Here is a 13,177-nt window from a genome sequence, read left to right as displayed (position 1 = left end):
CCTTGGATAAAGCCATCGGCCAAATAAATAAAGTAATGGTTTATTTTATTATTATTCCAAAATTGGATTGAAAGCTTTATGTTTTCTCTTATGTTACAGATTATTTAAACCCACTTCCAAATGAAGACAATACAGTGGAAGGTGGTAGTGCTGATCCCTCACAGTAAGGAGTTTGTGCCATGGGTCCTTCCTGTGTGGAATATGCATGATCTCCCTGTATCTGCATGGATTTCCTCTGGGCACTCCTATGTCCTCTCTATGTCCAAAGATAGCAGGTTGGGTGGATTGGCAACACTTAATTGAATTTGCCACTAGTGTGTGGTTGTGGTTTTGAGTGTTTGTGTGTTTGCCCAGCAATGGACTGGCACCCTGTCCAGGGTTTGTTCCTGCATTGTGCCCTATGCTAGCTGAAATTGGCCCCGGGTTAGAAAAGGATATGACATGTGAATTTCCCCTTGGGGATTAATAAAGTATCTATCTATCTATCTATCTATCTATCTATCTATCTATCTATCTATCTATCTATCTATCTATCTATCTATCTATCTATCTATCTATCTATCTATCTATCTATCTATCTATCTATCTATCTATCTATCTATCTATCTATCTATCTATCTATCTATCTATCTATCTATCTATCTATCTAAGTTTACCATTCATTTGTGTGATAAAAGTGGCCTTCCCGGGAGAAATTCTCACATAAATACGGAAGTAAATCAACATGATACAAAGCATGTGGCATGACCAGTTTACTGCAATTTTGTCTTACTGGAGATACCGTGGCCTGCAGCAAAAAAAGGCTGTTGCAGAAGAACTGAAGTGTTCAGCTAGTGCACACATCTTGTCTTCTTTTAAAATGGCTGAATCTCTTAAAACTAGTGTTTTTTTGTGTTTGAAAATGACTTCCAAATGATGGCAACAGGAAGCTGCATGCCATCCCGGCCATCATTGGGCACAAGACCAGACCGAACCTTCGACATGACTGTAGCAATCATATGGGGCCAGAGTCATCAATAAATCTAAAATGCACATCATTGGGATGAAGAAAGAAGATAGTAGGTCCTGGAGAAACACCCACACAGACATGGTGAGAAAATGCAAAGTTCACAGAGACAGCAATCAAGTTGGAATTTAAACCCAGTGTCTGAATTCAGTTAGACAACAGCGAACACCACTGTGCCACCACACTGCACCTGTATTATATTATATTATATTATATTATATTATATTATATTATATTATATTATATTATATTATATTATATTATCCTGGAACAGGGAAAGCACTGCTGTTTTATAGCTACAGATTATTGTGTTTGAATTCCACCCCAGTCATTCTCAGTGCGCAGTCTACAAACTCTTTCTGTGTCTGCATGCATTTTCTTTCAGTAATCCATTTTTCCTTCACTTGTTGTTAGGCTCTGCAATGGACTGGTGCCCTCTACAAGGCTAGTTTCCAGTGTCTCCCCCTATGATCTCCATGACCTTAAAATGGATAAGTGGGTAAGAAAATGAAAGAAGGGATTTATACATTATGATACAGAAGACAATAGATATATGGAATAAGGTACCAAACAGTATAGTGAAAAATTGCATTGGGGAACCTTCAAATCTTGATTTGCTGAGATAGTTAAAGGAACAGGGCTTGACAAACTATGCTAGCTTGTGGAGGACCATTCCCACCCTTCCCATATCTGGAAGAAGTTTCTTTAACATACGAACCAGTTCTGCCTGGCTCTGTAACAACTTCCACCCCTTAGCTCTCCAGACTGTGAACGCTGTGCTGCACCACTCTACTCACTCAGATCTACTCCTTGTAGTTTATTTATATTTAGTATATTTGTTACATTTGTTACAACTGTTGTTTTTATTAAATATTTTAATGTATTATTATCTTCAAGTCGGAAATTTTCATTTCTTTCTTTTACAATTTTCTTCTTTTTCAGTCGTTCTGGTGTGTGTGTGTATGTACGCATTTATTTATTTAGAGAGCTTCTGTCAAAAGCCATATTTTCCCTAGGGACAAATAAAGTTTGTTCTATCTATCTATCTATCTATCTATCTATCTATCTATCTATCTATCTATCTATCTATCTATCATGTATTTATTTATCTTTGTATAGTATAGTATAGTTCCTGTATTGCACCTGTCCTGTACTTGTCCTGTGTTTATTTATATGTTGCACTGCAGTCCTGGTGAATGTTATTTCATTCCACTATATGCTGCAAAAATGCCTATGGATGGCATGACAAAAAAGCTGCTTGACTTCTCATAAAACATTTTATTATATTATAGAAGTATGGGCACTAGCAGGCACAGGAAAGGGTGGGAGAAATAACTACATTTCAGAATGAAATATATTCTGTGGTTACTCCCCTATACAAATGGAGAATCTGTGTAAAATGTGGTGGAGATAGGTTAAACAGTATGGAAATGCATACATTTTGTTATCATTTACATGATTTTATTCAACTTGTTTGTCTGGATAAAATTTTGCAATCGATTTTTTTACCCACTTTTACCAAACCGATTTGCTTTAAACTTTGCATGCATGGTAATCTCCGGTGACAATGCAATATTTTAGCAGTTTTGACCCACGATCTGTACCTTAATTGCATGAAATTTAAATTTCTTATATAATACTTTTACCAAATAAACACACACACATTATATATATATATATATATATATATATATATATATATATATATATATATATATATATATATATATATATACAGTATATATATATATATATCACACATATATATGACAAATTAGAGGTGTTGGTCAAGTGGTTAGCGTGTTAAACTTTCGATCAAACAGTCAAAGGATCAAGACCAATGTCGACAAATTAATTACAAAAAAAATAATTTTGATTAATTAATATCAAAGTTATGTCAAATTTCCTCAATGTGAAAATTAGATAGATAGAGACAGATAGATACTCAGTAATCCCAAGGAGAAATTCACATTCACAATTAAGCAGCATTGGTCAAGTGGTTAGCGTGTTGGATATTCAATCAAATGGTCGAAGGTTCAAGACCAATGTACACAAACTCTTTTCTTTTATTCTTTTTTTTACCAATTTTTCATCATTTATATACAAATTTGCCGATAATACTCTTTTCAGTGATTTGGTGATATTGGCTTCAATTGATAAAGTGTTGGGCTACTCTAAGAAAGAGTGATGGTTCAATTCTCCAACAGACAAAAGCACATTTCAGGTTCACACGTGTAAGGTTTAACCACAGCACCTACCCACCCAAGTCAAGGTTATTGTAATGTGCAGGGGACTCTGTGGCATTAGGGTGGCTATAAAAATATATTCCTTAAATAATTCCAAAAAAATAACTCTTACAATTTGAAAATATTTCCAATTATAACTAGTATCCTACTTACTTTAATAAACTTTTATGTGATGTGTCATTTTGTTTGCATAGCTAAGCTGGTTAGAAATTTCACTTTAACAAGTCTATGCATTTTAATTGAATTAAATTACTTCTTTTATGGGCTTCTCGCGGTTTAATTTTTCGTCATATATGACCAACAAAATCTTAGAACAAGAAAAAAATTTCTTTTTTACTTATTAGTGCATTTTTGAATAAAATTGTGTCACTTCAAAAACTTTTATATCTATATATATATTTTGAACTGTGCATTAGATGCTATTATATTCTATTCTCACACCAGCTTAATCTAAATAGTATCCTGGGAGACCAGACAGAATTGTGCCAGCACAGGGTGCAAGGCCACATCAAACAGCTGATATGGTACGAGTCCATGATAGGCCCCACTTATGCACATAAATACAGGACCTTATCTGGATGGAGAATTTTACCTAACACATGTAATCTTAGAAAATTTGAGCAAAAAAATTGAGTACCTGGGAGAAAACAACTACACACACACACACACACAGGTACAGCATGCAGACTACACATGGACAACACCCGGGCACAGGATTCAAACTGGATCTATGAGGCAGCAATGCTAGCAATCATGCTAACCTTACTATTAGAAATGTAACATGCATTTCCTAGAGCTGCTTATTCAACTATTAGGTTTGCAGGGAGCTTACTACCAAATAGGACATTTGCTCTTTGCTGGGCACATTCACACAAAAACCCAAAGTCACTTAAACTAGGGCAATTTAGAGCCAAGAGTTAACAGTATGTATGTATGTAGTATGACTTTGGAATATGAAAGATAAAGTGGAGTATCTGGTGAAAAATCCCCTTACAACATGAAAATACCATACAGACAGTGAGTGAACAAGAAAATGAAGAAAGTCTGAAGATGACAGCCCACAGCATTAAAGACCATGCTGCCCATTGATCGTATTAAGTTAGATACACAACATTATACCTTACGTCTTTGTACACTTCACAGTGGACCAATCATAATTGTTAATTATTGTTATTATTAATTAATTAAATACATGTTTGTGTTTTATGTTTCAGTATGGAGAGTGTATTTTGGTCTGTAAATGCCTAAACTTATTGTCTCTGTTCTAAACTAAATATAAATAGTTCCTAGAGTTAATATTATAAGACTAAAAGAGAAGCCTTTATAAACTCAAACTTGCATTTCCAAATTCAGCGGTACCTCAGTATGCGAACTAGATTGAGAAATTTATTCTGTCGGGCAGTGTGGCATAGCTGTTTAGAAATTGGATAATCAGTTTGCTCAATTCTCAGTTCTGACTAAATTAAATGTTCTTCAATTGTACAAAAACAAAGGTAAGTAGTTCTACTAAGTACCTGTACTTGTAAAGTGCTTAAAGATGGCTTTTGCAATAAAAGTGTGCTATATAAAGAAGGGGCTTCTTGTGACTCCCCTGGACAAAGATGTGGCATGAAGGGAATTATGACACAGATCCTATTTACTTGGAGGGTCGTTTAAAACCTGGTAAACTTAAATGACTTGGTTCTTTGCAGATCACAAGATACTAACAGGTACTGAATCCCCTGTTTACTGAGCCTGCCATTTCGTGGCAAAGTGTTTAAAATGTGATATAACAACACTTCCACAATATGTGGCATCTTCTCCCAAAATGTTAACTAAACGACTGCAAAATGACAGTGTCTTCGACACTTCAAAAGAAATCATAAAAAATAAATGCAACAAAATCTTTTAAAAAGTAAGAACATCAAGAAGTGCGAGTAATTCATTCTAGGTGTAAAACACCGTACAGTACTTTACAAATAAATCGGCAGTACAAGTTGCCAATAGGCACACGGAATCCTACCAGCCAGTCCTACGGTGGTGCGCTCTGGAGCGGATGAAGCAAGTATTGTAAAGTTTACAAAGATGCGCCTGCCGTGCCTGTGTTACGTGGAAATAGTCCAAACAGTCAAAAACACAATCACTTTGATAAATGAGCATCTGGGTCTCTTTTATCCCAGCAAACTTAAAGCAAGGTGTTTAAAATGATTCACCTTAAAACCCAACGGGATGCTTTTGCTGCCAACCTTCGTCCTGCACATCTCTTTCATGGACTGGAGCGATGCAATCCAAAACCGGGGGACGTGGTGCACATTGTGACATTCAGACCCTTTAATATCAATCAATCTACGATCAGACAGTGCTTGCCTTTTCACTACAGTCTTGCATTTCTGTGACAGCTCTCCGCTGAAACAGCAAGGCACTATATAGATACTACAATACGGTGCAATGCCAATTAACACATACAAACCGCCTATAGTTGCTTGCTTTTGAACAGATGGGAGCGTTCACGTCCAGGTAACAGTAGCCCTCCACCCCACCCATTCCTCCCCGTCACGGTTCCCTATCTCAATAGCAACACGAGCGGCGCGGTCCCTCGCCCTTCTTACCTCCAGATCTGCCCCAGCTGCAGGATGTGGATGAGTGACTGCAGCAGCCAGATGCAGAAGGAGCACGATGCAGATCTCTTCTTCTCGCCGTGACGAGCAGCGCCTCCGCTGCTGCCGCTGCTGCTGTTACTCGCCGTGTTGCTCTTGCTGGCGGTGGACGCCTGTCTTTGCGGGGTAGAGGGCCGGGCATCCGAGTCAACGGGCGCGGCAGAGCCGCCAAGAAGCTTGCCGTCCACATGAGCGCAGCCGGCACTCGCTGCGCTCTCCTCGGTGCTGAAATCATGGACGAACCAACGAAAGCTGAACACCTGCACGGAGAAGGAGCCGAGAACCACGAAGAAGAGGGTGAGCCCGAACCACCAGTACTGGGCACGCAGGTAGTAATCGACCGATAGCCAGATATCCGTGCCTACATCAGCAAAGTAGACAGCGACGGCGGCCAGAATCCAGAGGCAGTCCCACACCGAGTAGTGTTGCTGCTCCCTGCCCAGGCGGAGGCAGAGGGACGAAGAGCCGCAACAGCGAGACGCTCCTTCCCCATACTCCGCTTCTCCCGTCCCCGAGTCCGGCTGTGAGCCCGGAGCCAAACCCTGCACGGAGCCCGAATGATCCGAATTCTGCAGAGGCGTGAACGCCACTTCGCTTTTCTTCATCTTTAATACCCCGTCGGACTTAGCGGCCATTACAGCAGCCCTGTCTTAGACTGACGGACACCGTCTTCTCTCACACTCTCACTCTCTCTCTCACTCTCGCTCGCTCTCCACCTCCTCGCCTTTCTCTCCGTCTCCGTGTGCCAGTGGAGAGGAGTGGGACTCAGCGCCCGCCTCTTCCGCCACGGGGACTCCCGTTCACTTCCTCTCGGCGACGGGTGCGAGCTCTCCAGGCATGATGTCATCGGTCCCGCAGAGAGTGGCCAACTGCAGTAGCTGAGCCGCGCCGCTACAGAGGGCTTCGGCTGGGCGGTGTTCCCCTCTGCGTGGCGTGTCAGCTGTCGTAGTGGCTCGCATCGTTCCGCCCTGGTTTTGCTTTCATTCCGGTAATAAAGACAGACAAGTGTTTGGAAACGGAGCCATTCGAAAGTAAACGCGAACGAGTAAATACATACATCTCCGAATTGATCACTACCTATTCATAACCCATTTTAAAAAAAAGAAAGGTGGCTGCGGAGAGCGTCTTTTTAAAGGGGAAGGGGACCTACAGCCGCCTCAGTTTGGTGTCGTTTTTGTACAGTTTGTCGTTAAAGTCTCATAATTTTTTAAGGCACTTTTAACCTTCAGTTGTGTGTCGATGGATAGCAAGTATAAAACACATCATTTGAACGTAGGTAAATATCAAAGAAATGTCAACCGGGATGGGGTCTGCGCGTGCTGGGGCAAGGTTCAGCCAAAATTAAACTGACTGCGACTGGGGGGCCGCGTGGGGTCTGATCACAGCTCAAAGTAAGCAACATGTCATGGCAACGTGAGAGGCTTCGGTCAGTTTCAAGTCAGTGTTTAAAACTACACAGATGAAGGTCTCAGGTGAGCATTAATAAACCGCGAATGGGGGCTGAGTTAGTCTGAACTGTCAAAAAAGCAATCTGGAAACAATCTTGCAAACAGCTCATATATACAAAGGTCCTTAGTGCTTGCTGATGTTTTAGAGTCTTGGTTGGTTACGTGTGTGTCTGGTGTTTTCTGGCAAGCTGGAATTATGCCCCCGAATCTAAAAAGATGTCACTGATCTGCATGTGCCCAGATCTCTGAATTATCCAATCAGCCTATTGGCTCACTTTTACATTTATATTTATTTGCTTTTCTGACACTTTAATCCTAAGTGACTTACAAAACAGGTCAACATATTCCATTAAACATCAGTCCGGTGGACTTTTTGGCAAAAAGTGTTAAAACACAAGGTTATTGAATTGATCATCACCAGGGAAGCGCTCAGAACAAAAGACAAGCAAGTTAAAATTCCTAGGCTTCAAAGACGTAACAGCTAGATAGACAGAAAATCACCAAATAAGAGACTTCATATGCTTCTTAAATGCATTGAGAAAGTCAGACTTTCCAGTGGAGGTAGGCAGCTCCTTCCACCAGCTAGGAGCTACCTATGAAGTGTCTGCTTAGAGATTTGATGCCACACAGAGCTGACATCACCAGATGCCATTTATTAGTAGAACTGAGTGGAGCCTTACAATGTCTCCATATATACATATTGTCGCGGATGCCAGGGGCGACGACCCGGCCGGGACGCCTTAAAGGACCAGAAGTGGGCGTGCACCCATCTGGGATCACGTGGGGGCCGCCATCCTGGTTGCTTTGGGGGCCACCGGTTGAGGGCATGGAAGTCCCACCCTGTAGGGGCCCGTGGTCACCGCCAGGAGGCGCCCCAATGCCTTGGGGACCCTGGACCTCAGCACTTCCGCCACACCAGGAAGTGCTGGGGGGAAGAAGAAGAGGGACACCCAGAGAGCTTCCGGGAGAACAGCCGGCATTTCCGCCACACTGGGGCATGTCCAGAGGGGAATGCCGGGAACCACCTGGAGCTCATCTGGGAGCGTATAAAAGGGGCTGTCTCCCTTCATTCAAGGCTGGAGTCGGGTGGAAGAAGGACAAGACACGAGAGAGAGAGTGGAGGCGGCCCGAAGAGAGGCATTTTGTGGCCAGGACTGTATGTTGGGGTTTGTGCACTAATTGGACTGAGTCTGAGTGACTTGATAATTGTAAATATTTGTATAAAATAAACATGTGGTGGCGATTAACAACATGTCCGCCTGTCTGTGTCTGGGCCGCGTCCACAATATATATAAATACTGTATATATATATTATATTTAAAAAGATTTTCCATTGTGTCTGCATTTTTCAACCATGACCACTCCCCTCCACACTGCTCACCTAATCATTACTGTGCACATTCTCTCTCCGTACCACCCTGTGACACTCTTAGTGCTAACTCGCCCTTCAATGCCGTCAGTTATAACAGCAAGGCAGAAAAGCAAATTATCTATTCACGAACGTTGAATTTTAGATTGTGATAACAAAAAAACAGCGGCAAGAGCTGATAATGAATGTCAGAAAAAGAAAATGAACAAAAAAGAGCTTCATACTGTATAATACAAATTAAGAACAAAGAGATTTGTCCAATAAACGAGAAAGAGAAAAATGTCCCGAACAATATGCGAACAGAAATGCAAAAAAGTAACGTTTATAGTATGTAAGTTAGAAGATGAAGTCATTCATAATATTGTTTTTGACAAGACGGTAGTGTAATTTAATTTTTTATTTACTTCTTGTTATGTTTTACTTTTTTTACTTCTATTTTTTTACTTTTCCTTTTTATAGCATTTTATTATTCATTGATATTTAAAATATACAGTTGTAGTAAAACACTCAAGTAACTGATTTTCTATCCATAATAACTAAGGACCAAATCATTTTCCTCTCACACCCCACATACTATTCTCTATACCAACTCTCTAAATACAATTGCTTTCTCTAACAGAGGGGCACCCAGAGCCCCTTTGAGCAGCTTAGTCTGCAAATAGCAGGCACCCAGCACCTGCTCGTGGGGATTGGTGAGCAAAGTGAGCAGGGGGCGGGGCCCCTAGTATATATACACTATATATATATATATATATATAGAGAGAGAGAGAGAGAGAGAGAGAGAGAGAGAGAGAGAGAGTGCTGACCTATTGACTACTCTGTAGGCAAGCATCAAAGATTGGGGCTTAATACATGCCACTACAGAGAGCCAATGTAGTGATCTGAAAAGAGAACTGACATGAGTACATCTTGGCTGGTTGTGCTGTGATGAAACCATTTTTATTTTAATAATTCCAACCCGCAAGTGTATCCTTTAGTTTGTCTCACACTTTCCAACTTTTCTTATATTAATCCTGCTTGACTAGCAGTCTACACCTAGGTACAATCTATTCACGTGGACTCTTCACAAGTCTGCTTCATTATCGTGTATTTCATTGTTTCTTTGGATTGTACTTATTTGTTTCATAAGGCACATTGTGTAGGTTACTATGTAAAATAAAGATTGATTTATCTGCATGTCTTCTACTGCATTTGCTCAATCTCTCTTCTCTGTATACTAGAAATGCTCTTTAGAAAGTATAAACAGGGGTATGTAATTCTGACTCTGGAGGGCTGCAGTGGCTACAGGTTTTCCTTCCTGCCACTTTACCAATTCGTAACCAATTTCTGCTCCTAAATGACTTCTTTTCCCATCATTTTCATTACCTTGTTTTTTAAGACTCAGTCCTTTGAGTTGCTACTTTTTTCCTTAAATGGCAGCCTAACAGAAGTGATATGTGAATTGAGCCAACAGATGACCAGCTAAGTCATGGGCCTCAAACTCCAAAACAATTTCTCTCCAACCAGTTTCGAAATTAGAAGTAAGTTTTAATTGTTAATTAAACCCGTTATTTAATTTCAAGGCTTGTTGGTGCTCTCATTCGGCCACAGCAGACATTTCCAAAACTGTTGGTTTTGTTATTTCTAAGAGCACCGTCAAAATGGTTTGTGGACCTGCGCAGATCAACATTATTGAGACCTTCACCTTTCTTTATTTTCAGATACTCTATGGTGGACACAGGTTAGCTGGTCATGTGTTGGCTCATTTTGTAGCTCATTATTGCTTGTCTACAAATGAGTAGAAAGAAAAATAAAACAAGAGGTGTGAATCTTAAGTAGGAAGTCAATTAAAATTAAGATAAAAGAAGTTAATCAGCAGTAAAAACTGTCCACTACTTAAGAAAATGGTTAGAATGAAAACCTGCAGCTACTGCAGACCCTCTGAGATTGGTGTTGAACACCTCAGGTATAAAATGATGTGTGCCGGAAGAGGTGACTTAAAACTCTCTTGTGATAATGTGTTTCATGAAAGGTTCTATATAAAACTAAGATTGATTGATTATTGATTGCCTCCCTGTAGTGCAGTGGTTTGAGCTACTGCTTCTTGGATCTAGTGGCCTGGACTCAGATCTGGATCTGGTTGTTGTCAATTTGGAGTCTGCATGTTCTCCCTGTGTCTTTGTGAGTTTTTCCAGTTTCTTTGGTGCTCCTTTCCCACCCCCCAAGGACGTCCTATCTAGGTTAACAGTGCAGGACTGTTTCTGGTCTTGAACCAGGTTTAGAAGACCCTCAAGTTCCACCTGATCTCTCTATAATCATCAACTTTCAGTTGATCTTAGACGGGTGGATATTTCAGGCATCCTCTATGCCCATTCTCTTAAGGAGACAGTCCATTGTTGCCTTCTAAAGAATTGTAGTGATGGGCTAGTGAGCACTGGCCTCCGATCAGACTTCCCTGGACTTACTGTAGAATGGACATCCTGGCCCCTGCAGCCTTTTATTAGTCTTGTCTTGGCCACTTACTATACACAATTTCAAGCAACTTTTCAGTTGCCTACCTCCCACTGACTGGTTACATGTTTTTGTCCAGACCATAACTCTTTTCTGCACCAGTTTCACTGCCTATTACCAGTTATGGAGTATCCAGCACTTATGCAGGATGTATCCCTTTTGTACCCCCCTCCCCTATATATTTGCAATTATACTTTTGGAGAAGAAGAGTTTATATAGGCAACATTGGATGTAAGTCCAGTTAAATATACCCGTTGGACTGAAAAAGCTTAGGGGTAATTGTTGACTGTAATCTGAATTTTAAATCGCATATTAATCAGATCACTAGGTCAGCATTTTTTCACTTAAAAAACATAGCTAAAGTTAGACCTCTTATATCACTGAAAGATGCTGAGAAATTAGTTCACACATTTGTTTTCAGTCAACTAGATTACTGTAACGCACTCCTCTCAGGACTACCCAAAAAAGACATAAATCGTTTGCAACGAGTGTAGAATGCAGCTGCTAGAATCCTAACTAGGAAAAGAAAATCCAAACACATTTCTCCAGTTTTAATGTCACTACACTGGTTACCTGTGTCATTCAGGATTGACTTTAAAATTCTGCTTATCTATACTAATAAAAGGCAAAGCCCTCACTGACTCACTCACTCACTCACTCACTCACTCACTGACTCACTGACTCACTCACTGACTCATCACTAATTCTCCAACTTCCCGTGTGGGTGGATGGCTGAAATTTGGCAGGCTCATTCCTTACAGCTTACTTACAAAAGTTGGGTAGGTTTCATTTCGAAATTCTAAGCGTAATGGTCATAACTGGAACCTATTTTTTCGTCCATATACTATAATAGACTTCTGCTCGATGCCCGTGGGAGGCGGAGTTACGCCTCCCACGTAATTTAGTGCCTGCCCATATAAGGCCGTCCATCAGCGGCAATCCAATACAAACACTGCCGGTAAATATTCACGTGTGAAGGACTGTGCTTATGCAGAGGAAAATGAGATGGTCAGGGTGGTATTTGGCACAAACTCAGCGAAACTGCGAGAGAAACTTTTAAGCGCCGGGTCTTTGCTAACATTAAATACAGCCGTGGACATCGCATGACATGGCACCAGCACAGCTGGGAAACTTCGATGCATGTACACTGAGCGGCTCACGTGAACTGACGCAGTGCACAGACAAAAAGCAACAGTTCCAAAGAGTGCTGAACAAAAACCGAATTACACAATTGAGAAGGCAGCAAAAAAATATAAAGCGTCTGATACATACAAGCATATTCATAAGTGCAGCTACTGCGGAAACAAAGCATACAGTGGAAAAAGTCAATGTCCCGCTAAAGGAAGACAGTGTAAAAAAAACCCATGCATGCAGTGTGTCACGTCTCAGATAAAGAGGAAGAGGAGCTGTTTATTGATGCAGTAAGAAACAATTCGATGAATGAAACCTGTTATCTTTACAATGATTGACAAACACGGAATGTAACTTGAACACAACACATCGTACAAATACGAACCTGATTGAAAGAAATAATGATAATCAAATCCTTGATGACAGCAACACTCATAACACTCACAAAACAATTACTGTATATTGACAATCATGTTCCGTTATTTTTAAAATGTTCCCTTTTCTTTTTCATAACTTCTTTAACACACTACTTCTCCGCTGCGAAACCCGGGTATATATATATCCGATCTACATACTTTCAAATAGACAAGCCACACGCTGTGGCGCAATGGTAGAGGCTTCGCCTCTAGCTCTGAGGTTCGATTCCCGAGAGGGGATGCACTGAGTATGTACACGCGCTTTCCAATTCATTTTACCCTCGCATCCCCTTGGTTTGAGACGTATGAAAAAATATGCGGTTAACGCAGAATCACGTTACGTTATTTTTAAAATGTTTCCTTTTCTTAGCACAAGCACAGCTGAGAAACTTTGATGAATGTACTCCATAACGCGTTAAAAAAAATAACGCATTT

At 40.6% G+C, this 13,177-nt stretch overlaps 1 protein-coding gene across 1 annotated transcript in view; it reads right to left on the bottom strand.

The window, feature by feature from the left end:
* The window catches only part of LOC120529865 (XK-related protein 4-like), a 332,019-nt gene extending 325,248 nt beyond the window's left edge, over nucleotides 1–6,771 (bottom strand). The window contains exon 1 of the mRNA XM_039754084.1: nucleotides 5,841–6,771. Coding sequence (XP_039610018.1) covers nucleotides 5,841–6,523 — 683 coding nt within the window. The 5' untranslated portion in view covers nucleotides 6,524–6,771. The remainder of the gene's footprint in view (nucleotides 1–5,840) is intronic.
* Between the last annotated feature and the right edge of the window lie 6,406 nt (nucleotides 6,772–13,177).

This window comes from Polypterus senegalus, chromosome 5 (genome assembly GCF_016835505.1).
Source record: "Polypterus senegalus isolate Bchr_013 chromosome 5, ASM1683550v1, whole genome shotgun sequence".
In the NCBI taxonomy this organism is placed as follows: domain Eukaryota; kingdom Metazoa; phylum Chordata; class Cladistia; order Polypteriformes; family Polypteridae; genus Polypterus; species Polypterus senegalus.
Note: the sequence above shows the minus strand (reverse complement) of the source record. Positions and strands in the feature narration are given on the sequence as shown.